Genomic DNA, 21,548 nt, shown 5'->3' with positions numbered 1-21,548 from the left:
AAAATGTAATTCTACTTGACATTTTAACTGTGAATGTCATAATACGGCTTGCTTTTACTGCAATAAAATACAAATTTTTGTATTCAGCGATGTATCACATGTAAAACAGTACCCCTATGTACAGGTTTTTTATGGTGTTTTGGGAAGTTACAGGGTCAAATATAGCATGATACATTTTTCTTTTTTTTCACGTTGAAATTCGCCAGATTGGTTACGTTGCCTTTGAGACCGTATGGTAGCCCAGGAATGAGAATTACCCCCATGATGGCATACCATTTACAATAGTAGACAACCCAAGGTATTGTCCAGTCTTTTTTAGTAGCCACTTGGTCACAAACACCAGCCAAAGTTAGCGTTAATATTTGTTTGAGTGTGAAAAATGCCAAAAACTAGTTTGATCGTCACTCTACGTGTATGTTGATATCAATATATATATATATATATATATACACATATATATATAAACGCCCCTCACAGTGCCGGGCGCTGGATTGACGCATGCGCGAGGCGCATTGATGTCATCCACACGCGACCGGCGTTTTCGGCGTGGCAATTGACCGGGCGGCTTGTGGAGACTTGCACCCAGCCAGGTGTGGTAAGTACACTGCTTGATTAGGGGTTATTGGTGTGGTATATATGTGGAATCTTGTTGTTTGCTGACTTTGTCCTGATGAAAGTCTGATTGGTCAGACTGAAACGTCGACTGAAACGTCGATTTTTTAACTTGGAGCATTAAAAGTTAATTTTTATTTCTACTACTTGAGTCCGTGGAGTGCTATCTATCTTTTTCTTTATACATATATATATATATATATATATATATATATTAATATCACAATACAGTTAGAACTAAATAACACAGATATATATTTTTAAAAATAATTAATTTTTAATTATTTTTTATTTTAATTTTTTTACGTATTTACATTTTTTATATTATTTATAATTATATATATTTAAGCAATATCATTCTACGAGTATTTTGATATTAATATATATAATTATATATATTAATATTGAAATACACTTACACAGTGTTTGTGTAAATGCGTATTATATATATGATCTAAGTATATATTATTTAATTTTTAACGGTTTTAAACTTTTATTTTACATTTTACAGCCAGCAGGGGGACTACCTGTCATTTCAGGCAGTCCCCCTGCTGGCAATGCTGTGGACGGCTATGCCGTCCATGTGATCGTGAGGACCTCGCGATCACATGGCCCAGGCGGGCCGGATCGGAAGCAGAGGACTCCCTGGGATGCCAGGTGAGTCCCCCCACCACGATCGCCGGCATGCGACCGGGTAAATATTAAAGGGACACTCCAGGCACCCAGACCACTTCTGCTCATTGGAGTGGTCTGGGTGCCAACTCCCACTACCCTTAACCCTGCAAGTGTAATTATTGCAGTTTTTTATAAACTGCAATAATTACCTTGCAGGGTTAAGTCCTCCCCTACTGGCTGTCTACTAGACAGCCACTAGAGGGAACTTCCTGGTCCCTAGCACAGATTATCTGTACTAGAGCATCGCTGGACGTCCTCACGCTGTGTGAGGACCTCCAGCGTCGCTCTATTCCCAATAGGGAAGCATTGAAATGTATTTTCAATGCTTTCCTATGGGGTGCGCCAATGCGCATGCGCGGCATTGCCGCGCATGCGCATAGGGACTCCTCGGCCGGTGGGCGGGATCAGTCTCGCCCACCGGCCAACGGAGGAAGAAGGAGGAGCGGCGGGGGAGGAGCAGGCAGCGACGTGGGACATGTCACTGCCTGAGGTAAGTGACTGAAGGGGTTTTCACATCACATGTTTAAGATCATTCACTATATGCTCGTTCAGGCTGTAGATTCTGGGCACATTGTTGTCACGATGGTGCATCTTTCTATGATATCACATTGTTTAAGACCTTTCACTATATTCTTGCTCAGCCTGCAGATTTCGGACACAGAATGTTGCTTAGCAACTGTAGATACAAGGCACGTCACAGCACGTATCACGTGCACGTACAGTGGGAGGAGTCTTAGCGGGTGTGCGCGCGCATACCCGGAAGGGCTATTGTACACGGCTGACACGTTTTCACTGCACCTGGGTGAGTTTTACCAATTAGATTTACCTATATATTGTCGGTATTTTGTAATTGTATTTATTGTTTTGTTACCCTGAGGAAAGTCCCGAGCTGGGACTGAAACGTTGGTCTCTCTTTTAATTCTTTTTCAATAAAATTTTGGACTTTTACAAGACCGGTGAGCGGCAGTTTTTTGCAATAATATTTCGATTGGAGTTCATGCCAGGCACCCGGCGAATTGGATACATAACAAAGCGTGAGTGCGGGGGATTTTCAAGTATTTTGTATTTTGTATTGTATAGAGGGAATGTACTCTACCTCTTACCCTCTTTGCACCAGCAGTGAGTGAAAATTTATTTTTACGATTTATTTTCACGATTTTTTATATGGGTTTTGTTTTAAGTGCATACTGACCATATTCAGTTTTTTTGATTGGTATCTATTTTCGGGTTTTTGTTTTTAAACATGGATGATTTCTTGATACAAGCAGGAGCTTATAGTGAACATGCTGAAACCCTCCAATTTTCATCAGAGGAGGCAGCAGATATACTATGGGACGAAACCAGCCAGGGTTTTCCTAGTAATGTTACCCCTAAAGATGTCTACTTTAAGCTACTCCGGCTACACAAAAAAAGCACAGATTTAGACCTACATGGCATTTTTTTGTCTGATTACTACAAGGCCAAGATGATCCCTCGAGGATTCAGACTGCTTAATATACCCACCATAGGGAGGCTCAAGGCCACTGTATGCAGGGACTGGACCCATGTACTCAACAGGGCCTCACTGGATCTTATGCTTATAGCTATCAAAGACGTGAAATCTGATTTGGTGGATGTTAAGCGTAATATAGCAGAGTTGGAAATAGAACACTCAGTATTACTAGCCTCCAGTGAGGGCGTCAAGATCCAGCAGCAGCTCAAAACAGAAGTACTCAAATATAAAACTGAGTTGGTGAAATTTAAGAAACAAAAGTTTGAGAGAGTACAGCAAGATTATCACGATCATCGTGTATATCGATGGCTTGCAGGTGATCGCCCTCCTAGACCTAGAAGGTTTAGGAAGAGAATGGTGCGCCCCAACATCCCCACGGTGGATATCACATCAGGGGAGTCAGCATCTGAGAGTGACGTACAATCAGAACCCACTCCTTTTTTAGGAAAGGTGGGCACGGGGACTATGACCAGAAGCAGAAACCGAGGAGACGAAGACATAGGATCAGGAGAGGCCATAAGACTAAATCCGGCGCCCAAGGGGAAACCACCGCTCAGGAGGTAAATCCCATCTTCAATCTCTCCCGGAGACCCCTCAGCTCTATTGAAATAAGCACTTTAAGCAAGGGGCTGTCGTTTATACCTACTTGTGGCCCTAACATATTCAAATGGAGTACTGAATTATTTCAATTCGGGAGACAAATGAGACTGAAGGAGTTTTTTCAAAATACTTCAATACAGGAGTCATCAATGGCTGAGACGGGAACCGGTAGATTCAAGACCAGGTCTACATTCGATCCGCACAGTACCAAACATACGATCAAAACTTTTTTATCTTCTACTGCTAAGATGTCCCAGGACATTTTTTCTCGCAGATTCAAACCACAGCACAACATAACCAAACAAGAGCGATTTTTACTTAAAGAACTGTCTAACGACTCCACAATAGTTATCCGCCCAGCGGATAAGGGAGGCGGCATCGTCCTTATGGACTATGGATACTATTCCGATGATTTGAAAAGACAGCTGATGGACAGTGACACGTATTTCCAATTAAAGGGAGATCCCACAGCAGAAATACAGAAGAAACTTGTAGACATATTGGATATGTCTTTAAGGGCCGGATACATAGATATAGAATTATATCATTTTTTGAACAAAACCCATCCCCGCACTCCGGTGATATACAGTATCCCTAAAATACACAAAAATGCTCAGAGACCACCCATCGTCTCAGCCATTGATGGCATACTTGAACCTATTGCACAGTGGCTAGATTTTATCTTCAAAAAACCAGTTGAAGCCCTATATACTTGTGTCAAAGACACACAGTCTCTATTACAACACCTTAAAGCCTTGGAGTTTGAAGACACGATACCGATTTTTATTACTATGGATGTATCCAATCTATATACAGTCATCCCCCATACAGAAGGGGTAGAGGCGATGCGGCAAGTATTATGTAACACATCACTATATCAAGGCCCCCCTATAGAAGCTGCACTGGAGTTATTATTGTTTATTTTGAGTAACAACTATTTTAGATTTGAAGACAAATGGTACCTACAGACAGCGGGAACCTCTATGGGTTCGGCAGTAGCACCAAGATATGCGAACGCATACATGTATATGTATGAAATACAACATATACTAACCCCATATGCAAGATCAATAATGGGGTACTATCGCTACATTGATGATCTCCTTATAATCTGGAACGGCACGGCAGAACAAGCTCAGAATATGGTGGATACACTGAATCAGTTACCTACACCGATCAGGTTTACTTCTAATATTAGTGAACATGCAGTCCAATACTTGGATTTGGAACTGTCCTATGGAACTAATGGAGTTGAGTATACCTTGTTTTCAAAACCAACTGACAGAAACACCCTTTTGCACGCTCAGAGTGCACACCCGTGGGCTTTGAAAAAATCTATACCCAAGGCGCAATATCAGAGGGTTATACGGAATAACTCAAATACTGAGACAGCAGAGATACAATTGAAATCAATGACCCAGAAGTTCGTGAACAGAGGCTATGAAGATAGAGTGCTGCAAGAAGCACTCATCCAAGCCAGACTAGCCCCAAGTAAGGACAAGGCTCACTCTTCACAACGCATGGTGTTCCCATTGACCTTCCATAACTCTGAAGACAAGGTTACAGCACTAATCAAGGACAACTGGAAGATGGTATCCACGGATGATTCTTTGCCAAAGATTTTTAAGGAACCGCCAATGATCTGTTACAGAAGAAATCAAAACTTACGTGACATGTTGGTACATACAGATCCTGTGGACAGTTACACGAAGACACTGAAGTCCAACATACGCGGTTGTGTACGTTGCCTGGGGTGTGTTACTTGCGGGCACATGATCCCATCTAAGAAGTTTTGCCATCCTCACACCAATAAAACGTATGACATCAGGTACACCATTACCTGCAAGACACCCTATGTCATCTATAAGCTCATGTGCCCATGTGGGCTTTATTATGTGGGTAAGACGGAAACCCCCATCTGTGAACGTATACGTGGCCACCGGTCAAGTATCAGGCTGGCCTATCGAGATGGCCAATCTGACAAACCGGTGGCCAAACATTTCTTGGAGAAAGCACATCCATTATCCTCACTCAAATTTGTGAGTATAGACCATGTACCTTGCCCTAAAAGGGGTGGTAACAGGGGTCGGATGCTGCTCCAAAAAGAAGCGTTTTGGATTTATCAGTTGGGAACTATGGCTCCGAAAGGGTTAAATGAAAATATCCCATATTATGCATTTATTTAACTCCTATAGCTTGTATCAATTTTTATAGTGTATTATTTATCATTAAGTTATGTATTGTGATTTATAGCATACTCGGGTACTTGCTTTTATCACATAGAGAGACATGTATTATGAGGTATTATTAAATTCACTCATTATATTCACTTTTTATATTTTGTTTCGCTATTCAGTACATACACTTGTATTGCAGATAATGTGGCTGCGTACCCCACACTGCAACAGGTGTCATTCGCACGGGTGGTATTTTTACAAAGGCATATTTATATTCATATGTTTATTGATTATGTTTGCAATTATGTACTGCATCACAGCGGAACATACACTATCGACACTGCTCTTGGGGCATATACATAACTCTAGACTTTCATGGCTATCTATCACATCTACATTTAACTTCTGCAATACAGCGGAACATACACTGTTGATTGGATTATGTAAAAAATATTTTTTATAACATCACATGTTTAAGATCATTCACTATATGCTCGTTCAGGCTGTAGATTCCGGGCACATTGTTGTCACGATGGTGCATCTTTCTATGATATCACATTGTTTAAGACCTTTCACTATATTCTTGCTCAGCCTGCAGATTTCGGACACAGAATGTTGCTTAGCAACTGTAGATATAAGGCACGTCACAGCACGTATCACGTGCACGTACAGTGGGAGGAGCCTCAGCGGGTGTGCGCGCGCATACCCGGAAGGGCTATTGTACACGGCTGACACGTTTTCACTGCACCTGGGTGAGTTTTACCAATTAGATTTACCTATATATTGTCGGTATTTTGTAATTGTATTTATTGTTTTGTTACCCTGAGGAAAGTCCCGAGCTGGGACTGAAACGTTGGTCTTTCTTTTAATTCTTTTTCAATAAAATTTTGGACTTTTACAAGACCGGTGAGCGGCAGTTTTTTGCAATAATATTTCGATTGGAGTTCATGCCAGGCACCTGGCGAATTGGATACATAACAAAGCGTGAGTGCGGGGGATTTTCAAGTATATTATATATATATACATATATATATAAACGCCCCTCACAGTGCCGGGCGCTGGATTGACGCATGCGCGAGGCGCATTGATGTCATCCACACGCGACCGGCGTTTTCGGCGTGGCAATTGACCGGGCGGCTTGTGGAGACTTGCACCCAGCCAGGTGTGGTAAGTACACTGCTTGATTAGGGGTTATTGGTGTGGTATATATGTGGAATCTTGTTGTTTGCTGACCTTGTCCTGATGAAAGTCTGATTGGTCAGACTGAAACGTCGACTGAAACGTCGATTTTTTAACTTGGAGCATTAAAAGTTAATTTTTATTTCTACTACTTGAGTCCGTGGAGTGCTATCTATCTTTTTCTTTATACATATATACACTGTGTGCAGAATTATTAGGCAAATGAGTATTTTGACCACATCATCCTCTTTATGCATGTTGTCTTACTCCAAGATGTATAGGCTCGAAAGCCTACTACCAATTAAGCATATTAGGTGATGTGCATCTCTGTAATGAGAAGGGGTGTGGTCTAATGACATCAACACCCTATATCAGGTGTGCATAATTATTAGGCAACTTCCTTTCCTTTGGCAAAATGGGTCAAAAGAAGGACTTGACAGGCTCAGAAAAGTCAAAAATAGTGAGATATCTTGCAGAGGGATGCAGCACTCTTAAAATTGCAAAGCTTCTGAAGCGTGATCATCGAACAATCAGGCGTTTCATTCAAAATAGTCAACAGGGTCGCAAGAAGCGTGTGGAGAAACCAAGGTGCAAAATAACTGCCCTCGAACTGAGAAAAGTCAAGCGTGCAGCTGCCAAGATGCCACTTGCCACCAGTTTAGCCATATTTCAGAGCTGCAACATCACTGGAGTGCCCGAAAGCACAAGGTGTGCAATACTCAGAGACATGGCCAGGGTAAGAAAGGCTGAAAGACGACCACCACTGAACAAGACACACAAGCTGAAACGTCAAGACTGGGCCAAGAAATATCTCAAGACTGATTTTTCTAAGGTTTTATGGACTGATGAAATGAGAGTGAGTCTTGATGGGCCAGATGGATGGATTGGTAAAGGGCAGAGAGCTCCAATCCGACTCAGACGCCAGCAAGGTGGAGGTGGAGTACTGGTTTGGGCTGGTATCATCAAAGATGAGCTTGTGGGGCCTTTTCGGGTTGAGGATGGAGTCAAGCTCAACTCCCAGTTTCTGGAAGACACCTTCTTCAAGCAGTGGTACAGGAAGAAGTCTGCATCCTTCAAGAAAAACATGATTTTCATGCAGGACAATGCTCCATCACACGTGTCCAAGTACTCCACAGTGTGGCTGGCAAGAAAGGGTATAAAATAAGAAAATCTAATGACATGGCCTCCTTGTTCACCTGATCTGAACCCCATTGAGAACCTGTGGTCCATCATCAAATGTGAGATTTACAAGGAGGGAAAACAGTACACCTCTCTGAACAGTGTCTGGGAGGCTGTGGTTGCTGCTGCACGCAATGTTGATGGTGAACAGATCAAAACACTGACAGAATCCATGGATGGCAGGCTTTTGAGTGTCCTTGCAAAGAAAGGTGGCTATATTGGTCACTGATTTGTTTTTGTTTTGTTTTTGAATGTCAGAAATGTATATTTGTGAATGTTGAGATGTTATATTGGTTTCACTGGTAAAAATAAATAATTGAAATGGGTATATATTTGTTTTTTGTTAAGTTGCCTAATAATTATGCACAGTAATAGTCACCTGCACACACAGATATCCCCCTAAAATAGCTATAACTAAAAACAAACTAAAAACTACTTCCAAAAATATTCAGCTTTGATATTAATGAGTTTTTTGGGTTCATTGAGAACATGGTTGTTGTTCAATAATAAAATTAATCCTCAAAAATACAACTTGCCTAATAATTCTGCACTCCCTGTATATATATATATATATACATATATATATATATATATATATATTAATATCACAATACAGTTAGAACTAAATAACACAGATATATATTTTTAAAAATAATTAATTTTTAATTATTTTTTATTTTAATTTTTTTACGTATTTAAATTTTTTATATTATTTATAATTATATATATTTAAGCAATATCATTCTACGAGTATTTTGATATTAATATATATAATTATATATATTAATATTGAAATACACTTACACAGTGTTTGTGTAAATGCGTATTATATATATGATCTAAGTATATATTATTTAATTTTTAACGGTTTTAAACTTTTATTTTACATTTTACAGCCAGCAGGGGGACTACCTGTCATTTCAGGCAGTCCCCCTGCTGGCAATGCTGTGGACGGCTATGCCGTCCATGTGATCGTGAGGACCTCGCGATCACATGGCCCAGGCGGGCCGGATCGGAAGCAGAGGACTCCCTGGGATGCCAGGTGAGTCCCCCCACCGCGATCGCCGGCATGCGACCGGGTAAATATTAAAGGGACACTCCAGGCACCCAGACCACTTCTGCTCATTGGAGTGGTCTGGGTGCCAACTCCCACTACCCTTAACCCTGCAAGTGTAATTATTGCAGTTTTTTATAAACTGCAATAATTACCTTGCAGGGTTAAGTCCTCCCCTACTGGCTGTCTACTAGACAGCCACTAGAGGGAACTTCCTGGTCCCTAGCACAGATTATCTGTACTAGAGCATCGCTGGACGTCCTCACGCTGTGTGAGGACCTCCAGCGTCGCTCTATTCCCAATAGGGAAGCATTGAAATTTATTTTCAATGCTTTCCTATGGGGAGCGCCAATGCGCATAGGGACTCCTCGGCCGGTGGGCGGGATCAGTCTCGCCCACCGGCCAACGGAGGAAGAAGGAGGAGCGGCGGGGGAGGAGCAGGCAGCGACGTGGGACATGTCACTGCCTGAGGTAAGTGACTGAAGGGGTTTTCACCCCTTCAGTAACCGGGGATTGGGGGGTGGGAGGGAGAGGGACCCTCCAGTGCCAGGAAAACGGATCGTTTTCCTGGCACTGGAGTTTCCCTTTAAGGACGCCGGGGACGTTATATGCCACCCACCGGCTTTTAGGACCAGGTCCTTAAGGACGGCATAGAACGCCCGCCGTCCTTAAGGGGTTAATAGTGTTGGTCTCCTTATGTGAGATTTGCATAAGAATAATAAATAAGGGAGCTATTTACTAAAGATCTCCTTAATTTGGTTCCCTTAAATATGGCAACCCAACATTTGTATACCAGTTTAGGGAGTTATCAGCTAAACAGTTGTAAGATGCAGGATGGGACACAGAATTTCATTAGTCTTAATTAAAGGGAATCCGTTTTCCTGGCACTGCAGGTTCCCTCTCCCTCCCACCCCCCAATCCCCGGTTGCTGAAGGGGTGAAAACCCCTTCAGTAACTTACCTGAGGCAGCGACGATGTCCCATGTCGCTCCTCCTTCTGACTGCGTCAGCCGGTGGGTGAAACTGATCCCGCCCACCGGCCGGGGAGACCTAATGCGCATGCGCGGCAATGCCGCGCATGCGCATTAGCGCTCCCCATAGGAACGCATTGAAAATGCATTTTAATGCTTTCCTATGGGGAAATGAGCGACGCTGGAGGTCCTCACACAGCGTGAGGACGTCCAGCGACGCTCTAGCACACGTTTTCCTGTGCTAGGAACCAGGAAGTGCCCTCTAGTGGCTGTCTAGCCACAGCCACTAGAGGTCGAGTTAAACCTGCAAGGTAAATATTGCAGTTTATAAAAAAGTGTCCAAGTCTATTGTCCATCCAGGAAAGATTTGGTGATTGGTGAATTAACCTCAAACTGTTGGTATGGAAAATTATCTGATGTGACTGTTTCCACAAATGATTTGTTTTATTTCTTTACCCTAATTTTTATAATTCAGTTTTTAATTTACTACAATTCTATGGCGGTTATTTTCAAAAACTGTCACATTGATTAACTGTTCTGCCTGTTTTGTGTGAATGTTCCATTTTCTCATGTATAAAACTGTAACTCCAACTTTACACATCGGGGAGATTATTGTCAATCTTGTCTTTAATGCCCCCAAATGGCAAATGAGCCACAAACGTGTCAAGAAAATAAATAATGCACCACTTTTTATACATCTCCCCCTTTGTTTCCAGAGAAGTATAATGCAATATTGTGGTGACCTACCTGTTAACTCAGTATCACATTGTTCAAAGTCTGGTAACCCTGCTCATTAAACCAGGTACAGCTGTGTGTGGGGAGGGGTCCTGACTATAAAGCTAATCACTAATGATACCGACCTTATACAGATATATCTGGAGACCTTTCCTGAGCCACACAAGCCAGAGACCCCAAGAGGAAACAAGAAGGATCCCTGCTGAGAGTCTAGAGATTTGGGAGCTTGTTTTCTGATCTCTCTCTGATAATGGATACACCAGGTAAGTGATCCCTGTGTTTTGGAAGCTCATCCTGCAGGGCTGTATATACTGAGCATTCCTAGGGAGTATCTCACTTTATAGCTGATTACTTCTGTGATGGTCTTAGAAGTTTCTCACTGACTCTGTTACTGTTTGACAGAACTCCATCCGTGATATTAAAATGGACACTATAGTCACCAGAATCACTACAGCTTAAGGCTGTGGTTCTGGTTATACATACAGGCTTCTCAATAGAAATACAATGTATCTCTTTTTTACTCTCTAGTACCACCTCTAGGTGCTTTCTGTGTCTACCCTCAGTCTCAACACTCTGCCTGGTGATAGATGCATTTCTATGAGGACACATAGTGATAGAGGGGTTACTCTAGTACCCAAACACCTGGCTTTAAAACCTAATCTGTGCTGCTAACCTTGCACCCTGTTTCTCAATTATGGGCCAAATCCAAGTATAGGAAACCTAGAAATCAAATCAGTTTAACTAGATGCCAAATGTGCACAGGGAGTGCTACATTGACAAAGTGGAAACACTGTATTCTTGTTGGTGCTTCAAATAAACTATATATCTTTACGTAAATTTGGCATCTAGTTACTCTTCCTTGGTTTCTTTGCTTTCAATCTGAGGAGATACTAATTGATTCAGTGTTTGTGCAACGTGTCCACACTAGCCTCCTAAATGCTTTCCTATGGGGAGGCGTTGGATGGGTTGAGATCATCAAAACTGATCTCATCCACAGACTGGTATGGGAGAAAAGGTGAGTAAAATCACCTTGTTAGAGTGATCCAAGCAGGCATTAGAATCAGTAATCCATGTTTGTGTTCCTTTAAATATACTCTCTGGATTAAAAATGTCTAATTCAACATTAAACTCCGCTGACCTGGTAAATCTTTCCTGTTTGGCTATAGACATTTAAAATTCTGACACTTCTCACTGTAGTGACTAATGCTGCTGGTAGGTTAGCACATTTAAAAACCCAGGACAGTGGGACAGAACCATAATACTGCATACCTCCCAAATGTCCCTACATTGCATAAATTGTTAGTAAGTCTCCTAAAACTTCTCACAACAGGTCAGCTCCTGGCCACACTGACACCCCTCAAATTAAAGTGTCCCTCTTTGTCCATTTGAAATATCTGAAGACAAAAATAACCCTGTAATGTAGACCATCAGAAATGGCTCCTGTTTGGAGCTCTGTGTTCTGGAAGGGTTGTTTCCTGTGCTGCTGTTTTTTATTGAACAGTTTCAAATCTAACTTAAATCTTCAATATCTTGGCTTATGGCTTAAATACCTTCTAGTTGTACTTTCATATTGTGTTGTGGACTACCAATAGTGGCTATAACCTTTTCCTATTGACTTCCAGATACCCTCCTGTTTGCTGTGAAGGATTATGTTGCCAGAGCTGGATTACCACCCAAGAATCTTCTGGATAACTTTGATGCTAGATCTAGCATTGTAGGGAAGCTGAATAATGTCAGTAAGATTGCCTTTAACCCAGAAGGGGTGCTGTTTGCTGTGCGTGGTAAAGAACTCTTCATGGGAGCTATGCCTTCAGATCCAAACCTGGACTTTTTCTCGACTGCCAAGAGAGTGGGCAAAACCGACTGGGAAGGGTTTAAATTGATCTTCTTTGATCCAAATGGCCTTCTGTATGCTTCTACCAAGAATGGGGAGTTCTACAAGGGTCCAGCACCAAGCAATGAAAACGTATCCTGGCTTTATGGCCAAGCCACCAAAATAGGAACCGCTGGCTGGAATGAATTTGATGCCCTTTTCTTTGACCCTAAAGGCATCCTGTATGCAGTGACAAGTGACGACAAGCTTGTGATGAGAAGCCCTCCAACCAAACCAGACGATAACTGGCTTGCCTCCAGCACAACCATTGGAAAAGGAAGCTGGCGCATCCTGACCCATTTCATGGCTTTCACCCTAGAGTCTGACCTGTGGTGTGTGGATTCCAAGAATGGCAACATCTATAAAGGACCAGCCCCGACCAATGCTGATGCCAATTACACTGCAAAGGCAGAGAAACTGGGCTGGGGTTACAATGTCTACCCCCTCCTTTCCTTCACCATTGATAAAACCATCCAGAGTATTGTGAGCTTTGAATTCCTGCCAGATTCAGGGAAAATCCTATCCCAAGGCACAGAGGTGGTGCAGACCCAGATCTATAACAACAAGAGCAGCACTCCATTAAAGCACACCTTCTCGTAAGTAATGGAAACCTCATGGAGTCTCATCCATTCAGGGATCACAATTTCAACTTGCCATTGGCGAGTGACCACTTCAGCCATGGCAAGCGGAAATTCACCCTCAGTGTTCCATGGATCCTTCAGGCTTGCAGTCGTCACTCTCTTCTAGGCTTGACTGATGGCATAGGACTTTAGCTCTGCAGGTACTTCTACCTATTGGCAAGATTACATAGAGTACAGGATGGTGCACTATATACAATACTCTGAATGTTAAAAGGTTGGCTGTCTTACTACATTAATGTCCTTCATAAGTTACATGATTTTTATACTCTCTGAATAGAGAATGGTGTCTGTTTACCAATGTTGAGGAAAGCCTTGTTTACAATCCTAGGGCTACTTATTGGCAGACAATAATTTTATAATGCCTTTTGGTGCTTGTGACTTTTCTATGCCAAAAAAACCAAAGGTTTAGGCGGTCCAAGAAAGGCAAGATTAATGGAACCAGATGACAAGCTGCAACATTTGACCTTTAAGGTCTTTCTCTGAATCTGGGGAAGTTCACAGGATAGATTTAGGCATATAAATGCCATTAGATGTGTTCTGAGGTTATTCTGTTGGACAACTGTCTGTTCTGGATATACTGCTTACATTGGTCAGTAATGAGTGAGCTTCACAAATGTGATGTTTTTAATTGCACTGATTGATGTTGTGACTGCTTCTAAAATGATGTGTATCCCAGAGCACCGAGTGGCTGCATGGGGACTGAGTGCAGTTCCTACCTACATTTCTAGCCTCAAACCTGGCAAATCCAGAGATTCTTGTAATTCTGTGTTGGGAGCTAGTTGCAGCCCAGAAATGTTCCATGCTACCAATGTCCATGCTGTGCATATTTTGTATCTGTGCACACTGGCAAGAGTTGGGATCCTATGCAACCTTGCAGGCAGAGTTCCTGCAAGGATAAGATCACAATATCCTCCCCACACACATTATGCTCCCTCCCTTTCTGCAGTTTCCAGAATACACTCTAGAAAGCTGGTGGTTGGTCTGCACGCAGCACCTGTGATATCACAGGGGGTGTAGTAGTCAGCGCAGTGCTGGGTTCTAGGTGGCCAAATGTTTTGAGGGACCTTCTCAACAGTGTTCATTAGGGCATTTACACCAGATTGCCCCCCTTCAAAAGGATTGGAGAACCCTTTTTTAAAGCAAACATGACTTAATAATTTTCCAACGGTCCTTTTTGAAGGACACTGATAAGATCTGGAGTACCCTGGGAATGGGTGGTGAAAAATCCATTCACTGACTTAATAACTATTCTGGATTATGGTTCAGGCTATTCTCCTTCTCTCACTATATTAATGTGAAGGGTTTGTCTTTCTAGCTTCTCCAAGACCATAACTGAGAGCAGCACCTTCAGCCAGGAACATGGATTCACAGTGGCTGTTGGTTCAGAGATGTCCTTCAAAGCTGGAGTCCCATTCATAGGAGAAACGGAGACCAAGATTTCCATCAATGTGAGCACAACTCATACCTGGAATTTCGCCAAGACCAATGAAATCCAGGTAAGGGTGGAATAAATGGTGGTGGCAACATATCAATGTGTGTGTGTGTTCAGATCTGGTATATTGTTTAGAACATGCTTTGAGTTATTGGAGGGGAAGCAAATGGCATGGTATATTGTGTCCTGGCTCTTCATGTATTAAGTATTAGCTAGTGAGTTACAAGTCTCGGGTTCCTTGACTCTCATCTCGGACGAAAGGGATTGTTTGTAAATTGAAAAAGGGCTGCATTCCAAAACAGTCCGACTTTATTTTTACTCCTACATTAAATGCTATGGTAGCACACTATCACCATATAGTAACCTTTGCACATCTACGGACTTACAGCCAGATATCCTTTGTTATATTGGAGCAGCTGTAACAAGCCACCCATATAACAAGAACAGAGCTTAAGCCTTCCTGGCCAGTCTGTACACTATTGCCCAACCTTTACTTACAAGAGGTCTAACTATAGAAATAGCCTAAAACTGCATCATGCTTTTTGACCCTTCTCTCAACCAGTTAATTTGTACAATAAATGAATATTGTGTACAGGTAACATGCTTTTGACTATTAATGATATATTGCTCCTGCCAGTATCTAACCTTCTGACTTCTTCTGCAGACAACCTTCTCCTCCAGCACAGATGTGGAGGTACCAGGTGGTCATTCAATACGTATGGTGGCATCTGTGACCAAGGGAGAAATGGATGTACCGTTCCGTGCCAAGATCCGCACCTTGTTTGGCTATGAGACCATTATCCAGGGAATGTGGAAAGGGGTCAGTCACTATAACTTGATGGTCACCCAGGAAGACTACAAACCATGAGATGGACTGATCCTCTGTATGGCATATGATCTGTCCCATGGATACATGTTGACCAGACAAATCAAACTCTGCAGAGTTTGATAGTATAAACTACAGGAATTCATGTTCTGCCTTGGTTTAAAATAAAAACAAATTATACTCATGCATGTCTTACAATCACTTGTTCCAATGTCTGTAGATGTGTTTACGTTGACACAGGTAGTCTCAATTCTTGGTATATTTCCTTATCCATCCTGTATTATCCCTAAATCTATGGACATTAGTGGTATGTGTAGCTCCACACTATAACAATCCTGGCTAGTAGCCTAGAGGTCAGCCAAATGACTAGCCAACTGGCATTCCATGTTGGTGCAGAGATGTCCTTCAAAGCTTGAGTCCCCGTCACTAACTTAATAACCATTAAGGCTATTCTCATTTTCTCTCAATATATTAATGTGCCAAATATTTGACAAGAGGGCACATACACTTATATTTATTTTTTTGCACTTGAGTAAGGCTTGAATAGTCAAAACTACCAGTGAGTGCAAGGGACACTGTGTGTATGTGTCTCTCTCATAAATGTATCCCAGTCTCTATATCCTTTCCCTAAATGTCTCCCCAGGCTTTCCATTCTTTCTCATTGTGCATCTGCTTGCACTTAAATGGACACTATAGGCACCCAGGCCACTCCAGCTGATTTGATCTGGATGCACTGTCCTATTGCTCTTAATCCTGCAGAAGTAATTATTGTAGGGGTTTTTAACAAACGGCAATGATTACCGTTCAGGGTTAACTCCACCTCTAGTGGCTATTCATGGAAGTGTCCAGCGTCATGCAAAACCTAATGCCGCCATTGAGGAGTGAAGGTGGAACCAAGCCAGTGCCGAGGGACATCAGCCTGGTCCGGGGTAAGTGACAGAAGGTTTTTTTAAAACCCCTTTTGCACCGTGAGGTAGGGGTGCTTGACAGAGGGGGAAGCTATAGTGCCAGGAAAAGGAGTTTGTTTTCCTGGCACCATAGTTTCCCTCTAATGTCTACTCAGTGTGTCTCTTTTCCTAAATGTCTCTTCGATGCAATTCAGAGTTTAGTGAATAAACTGCTGAGAGAATGTAGTTGCATTCATGAGGGGGCTTCAAAATGGATTGCTGACTAGGGTGGCAGGAATCCTTGCACCGGCTCTACATACAGCAGGCCGTTGTCTTGCGGGTTACAGGGCAGCAGTAGGTTCATGCTTGCATTCTTCCCCTCTGTTGGTCTTACCGTAATAGCAGCCGATTCTGCAGGCACCGCAGCAGAGCTGTTGAACCCGAACACATGATCTGCCTGAGCCTAGTGTGTGTGTGTGTGTGCTGCCAGAGCAATTGATGTGAGCTGGGAGCTCCATAGAGGGTAATGGGACCTCAGTAACCAGGGTTTAATTCTCTATCAAAGGGCAGGTCCTGCAGGACTACTAATGGGAACAGCATTCCTGCTGTGGAAAAAGGACTCGAGCCCTGACTGTCACACAGTATAGTTCAGGACAAGCAAGGGGACTCAGGACCAGGCCCATAGTGTTTATGCAGAAGGCTAGCCTTCATGCTACTACAAGGAAGGCAAGGGAGTACATGCCACAGTTTTAAAATCTGTTATTCGAAAATATCACACAGCAGATTGAAGGAGCTTGTTAACAAGCAATACTCGTCATACAAAGTTATGATAGTAGATTTCCTGAAGTCACATGAGTCAGAACCAAGAAATACCATTCACTCCTCGCTGAATCAGAGGGCATGACTAGAAAGTGCTGTCCTGAAAAAAAGTGGAGAATAGGATGAAGGGGCACACTTATAAGGTCACTTCTCCATGCTAATTCTTCTTGACTTCTCTGCCACCTTTGACACTGTTGATTGTAACCTTCTCCAAACTCTTGGAACCCCCTGTCTCTGTGACACTGTCCTCTAAGTTTCCTCATATCCAGGGCCGGCCTTAGGCATTTAGACGCCCTGGGCGAAAAATCTTCACAGTGCCCCCCCCCTCGTCATCCATGTATGCTGTAATGTTTGTGTTGTCTGTGTATGTGATAGTAGGTGTGATGACTGTGTGTGATATGTATGCTATGTGTGATATTTGTAATGGGTGTATTAACAGTGTGTGATATGCGTGTATTGGTTGTATGTGACACACACACACACACACACACACACACACACACAGTCAGACGGCCATACACACACACAGGAAGACATCCACACACACACACACACACACACAGGCAGACAGTCATACACACACACACACACACACACACAAAGGCAGACAGCTTCACACACACAGACAGACACAGGCAGACAGTCAGTCATACACACAGACACAGACAGTAATACACACAGACACACACAGAGGCAGACAGTAATACACACAGACACACACAGTCATACACACAGACACACACACACGCAGACAGTCATACACACAGACACACGCAGACAGTCATACACACAGACACACACAGGAAGACAGTCATACACACACACAGACAGTAATACACACACACACAGGCAGACAGTCATACATACAGACACACAGAGGCAGACAGTCATACACACAGAGGCAGACAGTCATACACACAGAGGCAGACAGTCATACACACACACACAGACAGTAATACACACACACAGGCAGACAGTCATACACACAGACACACAGAGGCAGGCAGTCATATACACACATACACAGACCGTAATACACACACACAGGCAGACAGTCATACACACAGACACACACAGTCATACACACAGACACACACAGAGGCAGACAGTCATACACACACACACACACACACACGCAGACAGTCATGCACACACACAGACAGTAATACACACAAACACACACACACAGGCAGACAGTCACACATACAGACACACAGAGGCAGACAGTCATACACACAGAGGCAGACAGTCATACACACACACAGACAGTAATACACACACACAGGCAGACAGTCATACACACAGACACACAGAGGCAGACCGTCATATACACAGACACACAGAGGCAGACAGTCACACACACACACAGACAGTAATACACACACACAGGCAGACAGTCATACACACAGACACACAGAGGCAGGCAGTCATATACACACATACACAGACAGTAATACACACACACAGGCAGACAGTCATACACACAGACACACACAGGCAGACAGTGATACACACAGACAGTAATACACACAGGCAGAGAGTCATATACACACACACACAGACAGTAATACACACAGACACACAGAGGCAGACAGTCATACACACACAGACAGTAATACACACAGACACACAGAGGCAGACAGTCATACACACACACAGACAGTAATACACACAGGCAGAGAGTCACACTCACATGACAAGCACACAGTTACCTGTGGAGTATATTGTGGAGGCAGTGCAGCTCCTGGTGACTGTTTGGTGGGGAAGCAGGGACTCCTTCCTGCTTCCCCTGCAGCAGTTTTCCGGCGCTTTTAGCTCCGCCCCCGCCGCACGGTAAGCTCCGCCCCCGCTGCAAATTTTTTTTTTTAAATCCCGGCCGGCTGTGCGGCCGCACGGCGCCCCCTGCTCCATGGCGCCCTGTGCGGCCGCACAGCTCGCACACCCCTAAGGCCGGCCCTGCTCATATCTCTCCCAATGTTCATTCAGTGTCTACTTTTCCAATGACACTTCCTCCCCTCATCCTGTCTCGGTTGGAGTCCCGAAGGCTCTGTTCTTGGTCCCCTTCTGTTGTCACTTCATACAGCCTCTCTCGGCAAACTCATTATTTCCTATGGATTCTGCTACCAGTTGTCATTAGGCGGCCATCAGTCATTTGAATATGCAGAGGTTTATCCTTGTTATGCATGACAGGCGCATCATCGTCATATGGGCATGTGACACTCCCCCTTCCCCCCTCCATCATATCTAACCCAATAAGACCAGTACACTAGGTATATGGATCAATATGCCCACAGCTTTTATTAATAACCATAACAACACTTATAAATAACATACATTATTTAACCCTAACCTGCCGCTGTGAAAAAACAGGAACCAAATCCCCAGGGACATCTAACCCAGAGGGAGGGACAAATTCAGCCAGGTAAGCAAGTTAAAATTGAACACAATATTAAAATGGCTGCCTATTTATACTAGCTTGACCTCCACAAACGAAGGAAGACCTGTTTCAGAAACTCCACCTCTCTGACTGTGGAAGTTTTTTTTTGTCATTAAAAACAAGTAGTACCTATTTTGTATTCATTGGTGCAAATGAAATAGTATATTAGCTCAAACAAAAAAATTGTTACGAAAACTGCTGTGCCACTGTTGATAGATACCTCATTTCTCCATTAAACTTGAGCATTCAAAAGATGAAAGGTGAAATGCAAAGCGCAACAAAATAAATGAAGACTGAATTGCTTGCTGAATTAAATTTTGTTCAAATAATTCAATCATTTGTTTATTACTTTAATTGCAAGAAGGGAGTTACCGGCTTCCTCCTTGTAATTTGATTACAAACGCCATAGGTGATGGATCCCCATTTACTAAAAAGGGAGATTGAAATCCTTCTTCATGCCCCCATCCACCATCCCACAGACAGAGGCATGTCTACTCAAAGAATGGGACTTCATCATGCCCCCAGCCGCCATCCCACAGATAGAGGCACGTCTACTCAAAGAATGGGACTTCCTTGTGCCCCCAGCCGCCATCCCAGAGATAGAGGCATGTCTACTCAAAGAATGGGACTTCCTCATGCCCCCAGCCGCCATCCCACAGATAGAGGCACGTCTACTCAAAGAATGGGACTTCCTCATGCCCCCAGCCGCCATCCCACAGATAGAGGCACGTCTACTCAAAGAATGGGACTTCCTCATGCCCCCAGCCGCCATCCCACAGATAGAGGCACGTCTACTCAAAGAATGGGACTTCCTCATGCCCCCAGCCGCCATCCCACAGATAGAGGCACGTCTACTCAAAGAATGGGACTTCCTCATGCCCCCAGCCGCCATCCCACAGATAGAGGCGCGTCTACTCAAAGAATGGGACTTCCTTGTGCCCCCAGCCGCCATCCCACAGATAGAGGCATGTCTGTCTCAAAAGCAGGTATCTGGCAGAGGACCTGGCGGCAGGTGTGGGTTAGTAATTAAATATACAAAAATAGTGGCCTGGTGCCAAAGGGTGGGGGCTTTGGGAGACAATAGGTCCTCTCTTGTTATTATATTTAGAGCCTCACCTGCCATCAAGAGGTGAGGACTGGGGTGGGCAAAGGGTCTCTCCTCCATATATTATTTAGAACCTACCACACGCCGGCAGTGCATGGGGGATGAAGTGGACAACAGATCCCTCCCTGTTATTACATTTAGACCAATCACACTCTGCCAGTGGGTGGGATTTGTGTGTTGACAATAGGTTCCTCCTACTGTTGTTATTTAAACCACCACCAGGCCTGGTCTGGCCATCAGGCAAACCAGGCAAATGCCTGTTGGCAGCGATGGCTATGGGCTGAGGCTGACAGGGGAGATCAGAAGATCTTCACTGCTGGCCCATGCAGGGCCTGCTCTATCAAAGCTCTGGCTTTGGTGTGTGCCATGACAGGCCAGTGGGGATATCAAAGACTTCTTACTGGCCCACTTTTATAGAAAAATTATTTAACTTAGGTGCCCCACCCGCAGCCATAGCTGCCCAATTGCTAGTCACTTTTTTGGGAGTGAGCAGCCACTGTCTGTTTGTTGTTTTGTTTAGTAGACAACACACGCTCCTACCTGCTGCATGGTTTATTGGAGCATGAGAGAGGATTTAAATCTCCATTATATAATTCTACTCATTAATAGCAACAACTAATAGCAACAACCAAAATGAAGGAATACACTTTTCTTAATTTTCAGTTGCTTAGTAGATAGCTCCTTAACCCCTTATGGACTGAGCCAAATGTACACGTTGTGATCAAAACAAAACGTAAACAAAACCTGGCATTTGCGCTATATGTCTGTCCAACTGTAATTCACCTCTTTCGTATTAAATGCACCTACATTTATTATATATCATTTTATTCAGGGGAAACAGGGCTTTCATTTAAC

General features: G+C 43.3%; 1 protein-coding gene across 1 annotated transcript; it reads left to right on the top strand.

Annotated features, from left to right (window-relative positions):
• Positions 1-10,818: 10,818 nt before the first annotated feature.
• LOC134615335 (tachylectin-2-like) lies at positions 10,819-15,487 on the top strand. The gene is made up of 4 exons (XM_063459840.1): positions 10,819-10,936; positions 12,296-13,142; positions 14,503-14,683; positions 15,284-15,487. The coding sequence occupies exons 1-4, from the start codon at positions 10,924-10,926 to the stop codon at positions 15,485-15,487; spliced, it is 1,245 nt and encodes a 414-aa protein (XP_063315910.1). The 5' UTR covers positions 10,819-10,923.
• Positions 15,488-21,548: the final 6,061 nt, after the last annotated feature.

Source organism: Pelobates fuscus, chromosome 6 (genome assembly GCF_036172605.1).
Source record: "Pelobates fuscus isolate aPelFus1 chromosome 6, aPelFus1.pri, whole genome shotgun sequence".
Taxonomy (NCBI): Eukaryota; Metazoa; Chordata; class Amphibia; order Anura; family Pelobatidae; genus Pelobates; species Pelobates fuscus.
This window is presented reverse-complemented; position numbering and strand designations above follow the sequence as displayed.

Excerpts from the sequence above, each read along its gene's own strand:
- LOC134615335 (XM_063459840.1), top strand. Across the intron at positions 13,143-14,502 it reads CCATTAAAGCACACCTTCTC|CTTCTCCAAGACCATAACTG; the intron begins GTAAGTAATGGA and ends TTGTCTTTCTAG. Across the intron at positions 14,684-15,283 it reads CCAAGACCAATGAAATCCAG|ACAACCTTCTCCTCCAGCAC; the intron begins GTAAGGGTGGAA and ends CTTCTTCTGCAG.